The 12,124-nt window shown below is 34.5% G+C and overlaps 1 protein-coding gene across 1 annotated transcript; it reads left to right on the plus strand.

Moving 5' to 3' along the window:
* Window positions 1–1,772: 1,772 nt before the first annotated feature.
* On the plus strand, window positions 1,773–10,880 carry LOC107826245 (uncharacterized). The gene is made up of 21 exons (XM_016653209.2): window positions 1,773–1,971; window positions 2,046–2,122; window positions 2,293–2,370; window positions 2,517–2,648; window positions 3,201–3,251; window positions 3,341–3,475; window positions 3,583–3,705; window positions 3,829–3,906; window positions 4,874–4,966; window positions 5,039–5,158; window positions 5,749–5,832; window positions 6,053–6,151; window positions 6,245–6,439; window positions 7,651–7,726; window positions 7,819–7,922; window positions 8,013–8,269; window positions 8,375–8,461; window positions 8,559–8,789; window positions 9,488–9,566; window positions 9,643–9,706; window positions 10,425–10,880. Exons 1-21 carry the CDS (start codon window positions 1,881–1,883, stop codon window positions 10,541–10,543), a joined length of 2,373 nt encoding a protein of 790 aa, XP_016508695.1. The 5' UTR covers window positions 1,773–1,880; the 3' UTR covers window positions 10,544–10,880.
* The last annotated feature ends 1,244 nt before the right edge of the window (window positions 10,881–12,124 follow it).

Raw genomic sequence — 12,124 nt, forward strand, 5'->3', positions numbered from 1 at the left:
AAGGAAAAAGTTAAGCATCTCTAAAAATAACAAATGAAGAATTTTTTATTAGAATAATACAAATACTTACAATATTTTCTTATATAATGCTAGATATTCAACCTCTCATACTCTATCAACATGCCGAAATTGATGACAAATTAAAAATAAGTCTCATAATGATCAGTGTAACACCAGCTTGTTTATAATATTACATGGCTTTAGGGTTTGAGTATAAACAATACAAACAATTAAAAATATACTGCTTCGATAAGAGTTCAAATGCCCCACAAAAGCCCAACATGCGCCTATTAAGAGGAAAACTCATATTTCATATACATTTTTATTTTGATTTGCAAGATATTTTCTCATTTGCAATGTGACACTTCTAATTATATAAAAATAATATCAAAGATACAAATACTAAATACATTTCTGCTAGTAACATCTACAATAGTGCCTTAAAATATAAAAGGCACAATATATATAGGATAAATACAAGTTCAACTTGGTGTATGTGAATCTTCGATAAAATATCTTTGTGAATGCTATTTCAATCGTAAATCATCTTCTGTTGTGAATATGAGAAAATTCAAGATAAAAACTGCTGATGGACGTGGAAACACAAAAATTTATATTCATTTGGTTTTAGATTTTTTTTTTCTTGAACGATAATCGTGCTTATAGAAAATGTATCACTAAGTTGCTGGAACTTTTGGATTTTTTTTCCTTCTCTCTTTAATGTTTCATTCCTATTCTTTCTCCTACATCTTTAGTTTCTTCTGTACATATTGTAATGATTCAAAGTGATTAGTTGTATTTTGAATATCTCATTTGTGGTAGAATCGAAGAAAGTTGAAATGATCTTACTCTTGCAGAAACTTTATTTTACTTGTTTGAGTTATCTCTATGTCAAGTGTTATATGTGGAGTTGTAAGAACAACTACACAAAGGACATTTGGTCAATTTTTTTTTCTTGCGTTATTTTGTGTTATACAGAAAAAATCTTTTTCACTTTTGATTTTAGCTGCAGTGGCAATTAATGTCCTTAATCCTTGAAAGCTGGTGATAGTGATAGCTTATTGCTATATAGGATTATCCCTACTTTTGTATTTTCATCTTTTGAAAGCGCTTGTCTTGAGAAAGTAGCACGGGCTAACTAGTTTTTGAACTAGTAATTGAAAAATAGTCAGCGTTTGCAAATTCATTAAAAAAAAACCACTATTTTGCTGCAACATGGAAAGCTCCAGCATAATATACTGGAGATTGGTGTACATGTGTATGAACTTCCAGCATATTATACTAGAACTCCAACACACAAAAAGCTCCAGCATAATATAATAGAGATTAGAGCACCTATGTATGAACTTTCAGCATATTATGCTGTATCAGTATATTATGCTGGAACTCCAGTATATTTCTGGAAGTCCAATATATTATGCTGGAACTCCAGTATATGATGTTGGAATATTTTTCGAATTCGTTCAAATTTATCTTTATATGAAAAGTGATTAAATTTCAATTACTTTTTAAACTGTAGCTATTTTTCAATTACCACTTGTAAATATGACTATTTTTTAATTCCACCCGATTGTCTTGGTAGCAAATCAAGCTATGCACTAAACTAAAGTAGTAACAACGTAGTTTTCTTTTTGAATAAAAAAATGTGTATAGAAAAGGAGGGTGAATTTGCAGTTTAGTTAAACTTTAAGGAAGTTATTTGTAATGTTTTCCAAGTAGATGGGTGGAAGCAGTAATTTACCCAAATACATACTATATCAAAACAATGAAACAAAAAACCTTAAACCCTACTGTGTCAAGTGCTGGCTTAGCTGATGTGCAGCTAGGGTTTATTATTGTGGAGAAAATTGATTTGCTGTTTGCAACAATCGTAGAGAAAAATGGGAAATTCTCGAGCTCAAGTAAACAAGGCTCATAAAACTCGTTTTGCTTCCAAATCCTCTCGTAATGTTCACAAAATTTCTTCAAAAGGTACAGCTTTGTTCTCTCTCAGTTATGTTAACTTTGCTTAATTTATGTATTAGTTAATAATTTGGTTACGTCAGATAAGAGCAAAATTGCGAAACCTGATCGCAATCTCATCAAGGGAGCCCGGGCAGCTCGGCTTCAGCGTAATAAAATGGTAATTCTATTATTAATTTTTTCTATATAGCCGACTCTGACTTGTTTGGGAGTGACTTGTAGTATTGGATTATAGAAGCAAGATAAAATTATTGCTTTTACTGTTCAATTTTTTTTAATTGCTTTATGGGTTATTGTGTTAGTTTTATATGCAAAAATGCAATTTTGTAGATGAGGGAGCAGAAAAGAGCTGCCCTTTTGCAGGAGAAAAGAGCTTCATCTGGATCAAATAGTCCTCCCCGAGTTATTGTAAGTATTTTTTTTTTTTGGTTTAGTTAAGTCAAACAGATTTAATCAACAAACACCAATTGGTGTCAAAACAGTTATTGTAATAAATTTAGCCGGTGAGAGGAAGATATATGTTATGAGTGCTTTCTAACATTTTTATGTGACAGGTTCTGTTTGGTCTATCTGAATCAGTTGATCTTAGTGCACTTGAACAAGATCTTCTGAAGCTACTGTCTGCAGATGGAAATGGTGTTCTGTTTCCGGCAGTTGCTTCCTCGGAATATAAGTTGAGAGCAACGGTAGGAAGTGCATCCCTTTATCTATTACTAGTTGTTAAGCGATACACAGAAGAAGAATATTTGCTTTTTTGAATTGGTCTCAGGTTCTAATTTAGCCAAGTATCATAATATGAGCAAACAGATGCAAAGCATAGTTATGTAAGTGTAGCCAATAAATCAATTACTGTCCTCAATCCAAACTAAATCCTCTTTAACTGTTCACTCTATTCGGGTTTATACAGCAAGATAGGGGAGTAATATACGAGATATAAGCTTTAGCGGTACATTATAGAATAGAAGGAGCTTTGACTACACTTAAGAATACGACTAAGAGGAGGCTAGGGCTCAGGCATGTGTATTCCATACCCAAATGCTAGAAAACAATCATAATTACTTTTATGAATTTTCATATCGCTGTTCTTTTGGTGTCAAATCTGAAGCCTGAAGCAGCATACTACAAATTGTTCGTCAGTTATTGATTAGTTTAGTAGTTTTTTACTTTTCTTTGCTTTGGCTTGTTTCTTCTTCACAGAGAGTTCTGAAGAAATCCTAACAGTAAGTTATTTTGTCTAGGTCTTAAAAGCACCTCATGGTGATGTCTTGACATGTATGGAGATGGCCAAGGTACAATATATGCTCAGAACTATTTCCAGGTTATGATTGCTCTTAGGTTCTTTCAAGGATGTTCAACTTAGAAACCCTGGCATTTGCAGGTTGCTGATTTAATTGCTTTTGTCACATCTGCAAGTTCCTCTAATGAAGAAGATTGTCATATAGATGCATTTGGATCTCACTGCCTTTCGGTCTTTAGAGCCCTTGGTCTTCCTAGTACTGCAGTGCTGATTCGTGTAAGGATAAAGATACTTTCCTGAAAGAAAGAGATTCCTTTTGTCATTTTCTTGGGAATGCTTTGGTAAATATTTTAGACTTGAGTAAGTTTTCTTCTGTGCTATAGGATCTGCCCAGTGAGTTAAAAAAGAAAAATGATTCAAAGAAGGCATGTGCATCTAGCCTGGCTTCTGAATTTCCAGAGGACTGCAAGTTTTATCCAGCAGATACAAAGGATGAGTTGCATAAAGTAATGATTTGGAGATTGTCTTTTATTGCTTACAGTATTTGTATGCTATGATGTCTTCTGGCATATTTCTATACTAGTCTAGTTAACCTATGAAATCATTGTTTTTTGGGTTGTGGTTTGTAGTTCTTATGGCTTTTTAAGGAGCAAAGGCTCTCAGTACCTCATTGGCGTAATCAACGGCCATATCTAATGGCTCAAAAGGTATGGACCTTCGGGTTTTCCACTTTGTTGATGTATTTATCTCTTCTTTGATGCCCTGTTTGATAGTTTGTTTTTAGCTTTTTTAGTTGAAATCTTTTCAGCCAGAAAAAAGGAGCAAAAGCAATCTCTTTGCAATTTTGCATCTTCTTGATTCCTTGCAACGAAGAATCTTATTTCATCAAAAAAGAGGGGGGGGGGGGAGCAACAGCCATCATTCTCCTAACATTAATACGATGTTACATCAGACTTGAATTTAGTCGTTAGATTATGTATGTTGACCTTGCATTAATTTTCTCTGATATTGTTTGACAGTGAATGCTTCAATAGAGTGGAGTGGATATATGGGATCCATATAGTTAACACAAACTAATTTGAGATTGCAGAGTAGCTAATTGAATGATTGATTGATGTTTGTTGATTTCTTATCCGGTTCAACAATTCAGCACCTGCTTTTCTAAATTTCAGATTATGTGTATGTTGTCTCTCCAAATACATTTCTAGAGAGCATGACTGTGATGGCTTGCCCCTTTTTACCATTTTGTGGAACTTTAGTTGTCTCAGTGATTTTTATGGAAGTGATGTATTTCATATAGGTTCATTCATTGTTCTCAGTTAGGCAGACATTTGTTGACAGTCAGCATAATTCAATTTAACTATGATGAATCCTCTGAATGGGCCTAAATAAACCGGAATAGATACAGTTCATATAGCCGATTCTAACTTGTTTGGGATTGAGGCATAGTTGATTGAATGTAAGGCAGACATTTCTTCATTCCTAGACTGACTACCCAAAAACCAAAATGTGTATAGACCATTTTCATCTACTCAGCTTTAATATCAATGCAGGCGACTTTGAATTGACTTTGTTCTGAACTATGGTTTTGGTCTTTGTACTTCTTTTTGCAGACAAGGTTGTTAGTTTAGGATTCAGGATTAATTTCCTTCTTCGGGTCTTGTTCTGTTTCAGGTCAACATATTAGCTGATAATTCCATTTCAGGAAAATGTACACTCCTCCTCTCTGGTTATATTCGTGCTCGTAGCCTGTCTGTGAATCAACTGGTAATTGTTTTGCTTCAGCATATAACTTTGAAATGTTAAAGATACCCTTGACATTAAATACTCCTGGATCAGGTTCACATAACAGGTGCTGGAGATTTTCAGTTATCCAAGATTGAAGTTCTCAAGGATCCATGTCCCCTGAACACGAGAAAAGGGGACATAATGGATTCTGATGATATGAATGAGACACAGGTGAACTTTTATTTTGCTTACATAAACAGCAATTTTTTGTGGTATTGAAAAAGTTAGTATCCGATAAGATAAGATTGAACTGTAAAATAGTGATTTCCTATTAATTCTACTCATTCATGCTTGAATTTCTCTGGATTCATTTCTTGTCTCACCATTCTTCTCTTTCTTTGGACCTAGAGGCAACATTTTGGCAGACACCAAAGTACAATTACTACTCCTCTTTGTATAAGGCATTTTACTGACGAAGTTCAATATTCCAAAGTTGTGTATAGACCAGGCAAATTACAAATTGAAGTATTTTGAGGTTCAAATCCTCAACTATATTGTACCTTATCAAAAAAAAAACCTTGTACTAATAATGGGCCTATAGCATTGTAGATATATGCTTCTAGTGTAGCTGGCATCTTTCCTCCCCCTTTTCTGGATGATGTATTCTCATAACCTCCAACCCTCTCCTTTATCGGTGTAACATGATATGCAAACATCTATTCTCCTCCTGTGCCTGTTGTAGTACATTTCGTGGTTCATCGAGCAGAATACTTTGGTTTCCATCTCTCCTCATCCCAGCTACTTCTTCCAATGTATTACAGGTCGTCAGTTGCTTGATTCCTGACCCTATGAAGCAAGAGCCTTTACTTGTTGAGAATGTCCCTGATCCATTGGCTGGAGAGCAGGTATAACTCTATTCTTTGTACGATTTTATCATTCAGAGTGGTCAAAGTTCATACATGAAATGCATGTGTCTCATCATTCTACCTTGTGCATTTCTTTGTAACCACTGGGTTTTCAGTTCATGATGAAATGCATGTCTCATCATTGTACCTACTTGTGCCGTTCTTCTGTAACCATTTGTAATGTGTTCAAGTATTTGATCTCTATGTTGGTCTTAATCAGACATGGCCTACTGAGGCAGAAATGGCTGAAGCAGAAAGAAATCATGAGGAAAGAAAGCTGAAAAGGAAAACTCTTCCTAAGGGCACTTCTGAATACCAGGTTCATTTCCTGTCAATAGTTGCGCAAACATGTAATTCTTTATTGTAACCTAGGTGTATTGGTTTATACCAGAAATAATTAGTTGACTTGCAGGCTGCTTGGATTGTAGAAGATTCGGACGCTGATGTTTCTGAGAGCGAGAATGAAGAAGATGATGGTATGGTCTTGGACGAAAGGGAGAATGCCTTTAATAGCCAAGGGCGTATGGATGAATTTGAGCTCGATGATGACCAGGCTTCTCTATCACTCGAGTCAGATGAAGAAACTGAGACTCATTCTATGATGATGGTGGGTATACCTATGAGCATAGACATGACTATCATTTTTCCATTTATGGCCTTGTCGCATATAAGCAAAGCTGATAAGAGTAATCGGGATGATCAAAAAAGGGAAAGGAAAATGCAAGTTGTTAACTACTTATCTCATGAAGAAACAGAGTTGAAAAGAAGATAATGGTGGTAATTTCCATGAATCAAATATATGATACTTTTAATTCTTGGCGATCAAGCCTACCATTTTAGCTTGGAAGGGATAAACAGCCTCAAGGTCTTTCTGTAGTAGCTTTTTAGGGGATAACAAAAATATGTAGAATTTACACAACAACAACAACAAAATGTGGAATTTACACAACAAAATGTGGAATCAATCTTTACAATAGGTGATACTTGTTGTAAATGAAGGTGTTTTAAGGTGATGGACATACACGGCATGTGTATGTTGTTGAAATATTAACTTCAATTATTTTTTGGTCCACTGTGTTGTAGCTGATTTTGTCTGCTGACTGTTTGGCTTATGAGTACATAAAGCATTTGAGCTCTTTGAGCAATATTAATATACATATGTGGTTTGCAGAGGGATGTATAACAAAGTATAGTAAAGCCTGATATTCTCCCACTGAGGTATTAATATATATATGTGGGTTTAATCACATATATCCCGTATGGTCCCCATCTAATGTCACCAGTTACTAGGGTTTGATTATGCTATTTTCAGAATAACCATCACGGTATATCCTATTTCTGTTGCCACATACAGCATGTTTCCGATAGTATTTTGCCTAATATGTGGAATTATATTCTCGTGCATGTGAAGCTGTTTGATGCATCTCTTATGCAAAAGGGAGCAAAATTTTAGGTGCCCTGGCCAATTCTTGCTCAGAAAGTAATTGCTCTTAGTTTTTCCTTTCTGAAGTAAGGATGTGCAGCCCAATGGCCTCTTTGGGGGGGGGGGATATCTCTCAGAAGTAATAACTGTTGAATGGAATCGTCAGTACAAACATCCGACCTCAGGAGAGAGTGCCCCCTTGTAAACTAAAAGCTTTGTTAAAATCTCATGGGTGCTTGTAAAACTAAATGATATTTAGTGCAATTTAGAACCAGTATGTCAAAAAATCATTCGTTCAGACCTTTATCAATCAAAAAAGAGAAATTTTCTTTTGAATCTATTATTTTCCCCAAGTGTGTTTTGTAAGTTGGATGCTGAACTTATGTATTGTGTAGGATGGTGATAACCTGACCAAGGAGCAAATAGAAGACGAGATAAGAAAAATTAAAGAAGCACATGCTGAGGATGAAGGTACTTATTTCAATTTTCACCGCTTAGCAGCTTCCTATGTTTTTTTTATTTCGGGGAACTTTCTTTTGGTCTAATTTTCGTTTTGCCTGCAGAATTCCCCGATGAAGTGGATACGCCATTGGATGTTCCTGCTAGGAAGCGTTTTGCCAAGTACAGAGGCCTTAAGTCTTTCAGAACTTCTTCCTGGGATCCCAAAGTACCTTCTTCTGTTAATTGAAAAATTTGTGTCTAGAAAAATCTCTGGACGTGCTCTAATTGCATTAAAAATCTTGGATGGGATTTGCAGGAATCTCTACCTCAAGAGTATGCTAGAATATTTGCATTTGACAATTTTAGTAGGACGCAGAAGCATGTACTGTCTAGAGCCCGAGAGATGGAACAGAACATTGATGAATGTATACCAGCTGGTTCATATGCAAGGCTCCATATCCGTGAAGTTCCAATTGGTGTGGCAAACAAGTTAAATATTGTAACGAAGACAATGCCTGTGACCCTGTGCGGTCTGATGCAGCATGAGTCTAAAATTTCTGTCGTCCACTTCAGGTACACCATCTTGTTATATGCTTTTATAACCTTTTTTCCTTATTTTCTTCCCCTAGTGATTTTGTTTGTAATTGTTTAAGGACTTAAGTAACTTTCTGTTTGCAGCTTGAAAAAGCATGACAGTTACACTGCTCCAATAAAAGCTAAAGAAGAGATGATATTCAATCTTGGCTTTCGCCAGTTTGTTGCAAGGTGCTTTTCTTCTGTGTAATAAACTTTGTAACCTTTTGCCAAGTTAAGTTACTAATGTTCACTGACTTCTTTCTCCCCCCTCCCCCAATGATTACAGGCCGATATTTTCTTCAGATAGCTTTAATGCTGACAAGCAAAAAATGGAGAGGTTTCTTCATGCCGGACGTTTTTCAGTAGCTTCAATATATGCTCCTATTTCATTTCCTCCCCTTCCTTTAATTGCCTTGAAGATTAAAGACGATGCAACTTCTGCCACTGTTGCTGCCGTTGGCTCTTTGAGAAGTATTGACCCAGATAGGATTATTCTAAAGAAAATTATTTTAACCGGGTAAGATTCCTCTGACATTTTAAGGGGTGGCTTTGGATAACCAATTCCTTGTTTATGTGGGAGGGGTCTGATTTTTCATTTTTGAGGATGGCTGGAATAATGAAGTATTGCTAGTTTAGGTTGGTTTGATTGCCCAAGCTTCTCTACGTGTAACACTTGCTAGAGTTGTGATTATAATTCTGTTTTAGGTTTATCAAGGTTCGATTTTTGCTCTGCGTTCATTTATTTACGCTGGAATAGATGGTTTAGATGTTTATTTCTGGAACTTTCTTTCTGAACAACTTATATATCTTTTTTTATCATCTTTCTCCAGGTCAAAATTTGGTTTATATAGGTTGAACCTACTTAGCGCCATAATATAGAACCGTTGTGCTTTTTCACTAGGCATGACATGAAATGTAATTTGTCAACCACGAAATTCGTGTTATTTGTTTATGCATGCTGGGATCTTGGAAAAGTTAAGTGGAATATCATTCTAGTTATTCATACTCGCATGGTAGGAAACTTGTTCTGAGAATCATTAGCGTCAGGACATCGTATTCTAAGCTGATTCTTCATGATGATATAATTTGCATTGCTTTTATTCTAGAATTTGAGGTTTTTGTTAGTTCAAAGGGAAAAATGATTGTAGAGAGAGCTAGTTGGTGATACTGTTATTAGTTAGCCTTTGTTCACAAGATATGTCATCTATGTTGCAGTTACCCTCAACGAGTATCAAAATTGAAAGCGACTGTAAGATACATGTTTCATAACCCAGAGGATGTCAGATGGTTCAAGGTATGTAAACAATTGTATTTTTTATCTTCTTATTTGTGAGCTATTCACCTTTAACAAATTGTCTGGACTTTTGTAGCCTGTTGAAGTTTGGTCAAAATGTGGTCGACGTGGTCGCGTTAAGGAACCTGTCGGTACACATGGTATGTCTCTAAAATGTGAACTGAGTTTTTTCATTAAGGGTATATATAGAAACTTTCCACTCTTCTTCTATAACACCTCCCACCCACCCACACACCTCCCAAAAAAACAAGAAAAAAAATTCGTCCAGATATCACAATTCGCCAGTGTTGTGCAATTTAGTGTGGTGATATTTGTATCAAATAATGCATAAGCTTGTCATTTGCCCCTTGATTATGGGGCCTGTGGCTATTGAAGCATCCTTTTCAAATTTGACTGACCATGCCATTTGCGTATAATCAGAGTTTTCTGATTGGCAACTGGCCAAAAGGGGGAAAAAGAAAGAGCAAGTATTGCACTTGCTGTGTTGCTTGAATTATAATAATTGGTTCACTAATTGTTGTGCATGTGTATGCTCACAATGTGTATTATTTGAATTTAATAATAAGAAAAAGGTTTGCATGTTCTTGGGTTCTTCGATCACTCGATCATTTTGCCCTTCTACTATTTGTGGATGCCCGAACTATTTGACCCTTTCTAGGTGAACAACTTGTTTCTTGCATGCTCTATCAACTGCCACAAGTACAATTATTTTGAGTTTGTTGTAGGATTTATATTTCTTTTTGATGTATTTTATCACGAATTTGACTTATATACACTGAGAGAGTAAGAATTCTTACACTGCATTGTATTTTAACATGTTATAACGGAAAGTTAAAACTCATGTTTTCATATCTGCAGGGGCAATGAAGTGCATCTTCAATGGAATCCTCCAGCAGCATGATACTGTATGCATGAGTTTGTTTAAACGCACATACCCCAAGTGGCCAGAAAAGTGGTTCCCAATGACAGATGCTTAAGAAAGTTCAAGAGGTGACTCTGGTCTATGGTTTCTCCTCAAGTGTGAAGGGGGAGAAATCCATATTTGCTGCACATGGGAATGAAGCTCTGGTTCAGAATGGGTTACTTAAGTTTTTTTTTTTTTAAATAGTTTTTTTTTTTGGGTGGGGTGGGTGGGGGTGGGGGGTGGGGTGGGGGGATTTTACTTTGTTTCCTTTTCTTCCTCCAAACGGTTTGTCAGAAACTAGTTTATTTATAGTGTATAATAGAGTAGCTCATTTTTTGGTGCCAAAAATCAAATCTTGTATCACTTTATTAGTTAGTTTCAAATTGTGAACACCTTAATTTTTTTGTCCTCAGGTGAATCCTTAACAAGTTTTACCATTTTTTTTGTCCTCTGCTGTTTCCTATTACTATAATTTTTCTAGAATGAGTAATATGCAGTCCAATCAATTTCAAGAATCCGTGGATATTCAATTATTTATTTGCATACTTATGGTCTAATAGTTAAACGATATAAAGCAATGCGATCTTCAGGTAGATACTAAGTCCATTAATTTGAATAAATCAATACAAACAAAAAGAAAGCAAATATGTACGTATATAAAAACATGTAAGGCGTTTTATGACACTAATAATTTAGAAACTGTACAAATAAATAATACCAAATATTTGGATGTTCCTTAGAGATAAAAACATTGAGTTACAGTATGAATCCATACTAAAAAGAAATATAAGTAAATTCTGAAAATCATGTGAATAGTTTCCTTTTGGATTAATAATGTAATAAGATTCTTTCAGAGTTATTAAAGTAATCAGATTTAGAGCTTTAAATAATGAGACATATAGAACAGAGTTACTAATGTTCTATATCGTTGATCTTATCTATCTATATTATATTAAAAGCACGAAGGCCCTTAGCGAAATATCGTTCACTTTTTTCACCCTCTAAAAATATATTATATATTAGATAAAATAGTAATTTAAGTTATTTCTTAAAATCTAGGGGTTCAAAATTAATTAAATAAGCAACGATATACATAATCCCAATATAAAATCGTAATTAAATTATTATATTGGGAATTTGAAGTCTACTAAACTTTTGATTATTAAATTCTTTCCTTCTTTGAAGTCGTAATTATTTTCAAGCCTTTGCCTTTTTATTTTGTTAGAAATGATTTAATCATTATTAGACTTCAACTCAAATAAAATAAAATTCTAGCTTTGTCCAAATCCAAATTAAACGTAAATTTTACATCTTTTTTAGTCTAATTCTACCAAATTTATTGGCTATTCTGATAAGCAAAAAAGAAAAGAACTTTTAAACACGTTAGGAATCTTGGATAAGTTTTATTTTCAAGTTTTTCCTTTTCTTTATTTTGTTATGAGCAATTTAATCATTATTTGACTCAAACTCAAGTAACACGTAAGCTTCACACTCCTTTTAGTTCTTCCGAATTTTAGACAATTATTTTTTTCTAAATTTTGGTTTCTAATTATATTGGACAAAACTGTAATTTAATTTTTTTAATATTAATAAATTTTCTGTTATTTTAAATATGTTGAAAGTCCTAATACAGTATTTAGAAATTCAAAATTGA

Source organism: Nicotiana tabacum, chromosome 12 (assembly GCF_000715075.1).
Source record: "Nicotiana tabacum cultivar K326 chromosome 12, ASM71507v2, whole genome shotgun sequence".
NCBI classification, from domain to species: domain Eukaryota; kingdom Viridiplantae; phylum Streptophyta; class Magnoliopsida; order Solanales; family Solanaceae; genus Nicotiana; species Nicotiana tabacum.

Bases quoted from the DNA above. Each gene is read 5' to 3' on its own strand.
- LOC107826245 (XM_016653209.2), top strand. From the start codon at position 1,881: ATGGGAAATTCTCGAGCTCAAGTAAACAAGGCTCATAAAACTCGTTTT. The intron at 3,252-3,340 runs GTACAATATATG...TGGCATTTGCAG, and splicing joins CATGTATGGAGATGGCCAAG to GTTGCTGATTTAATTGCTTT. The intron at 4,967-5,038 runs GTAATTGTTTTG...CTCCTGGATCAG, and splicing joins GCCTGTCTGTGAATCAACTG to GTTCACATAACAGGTGCTGG.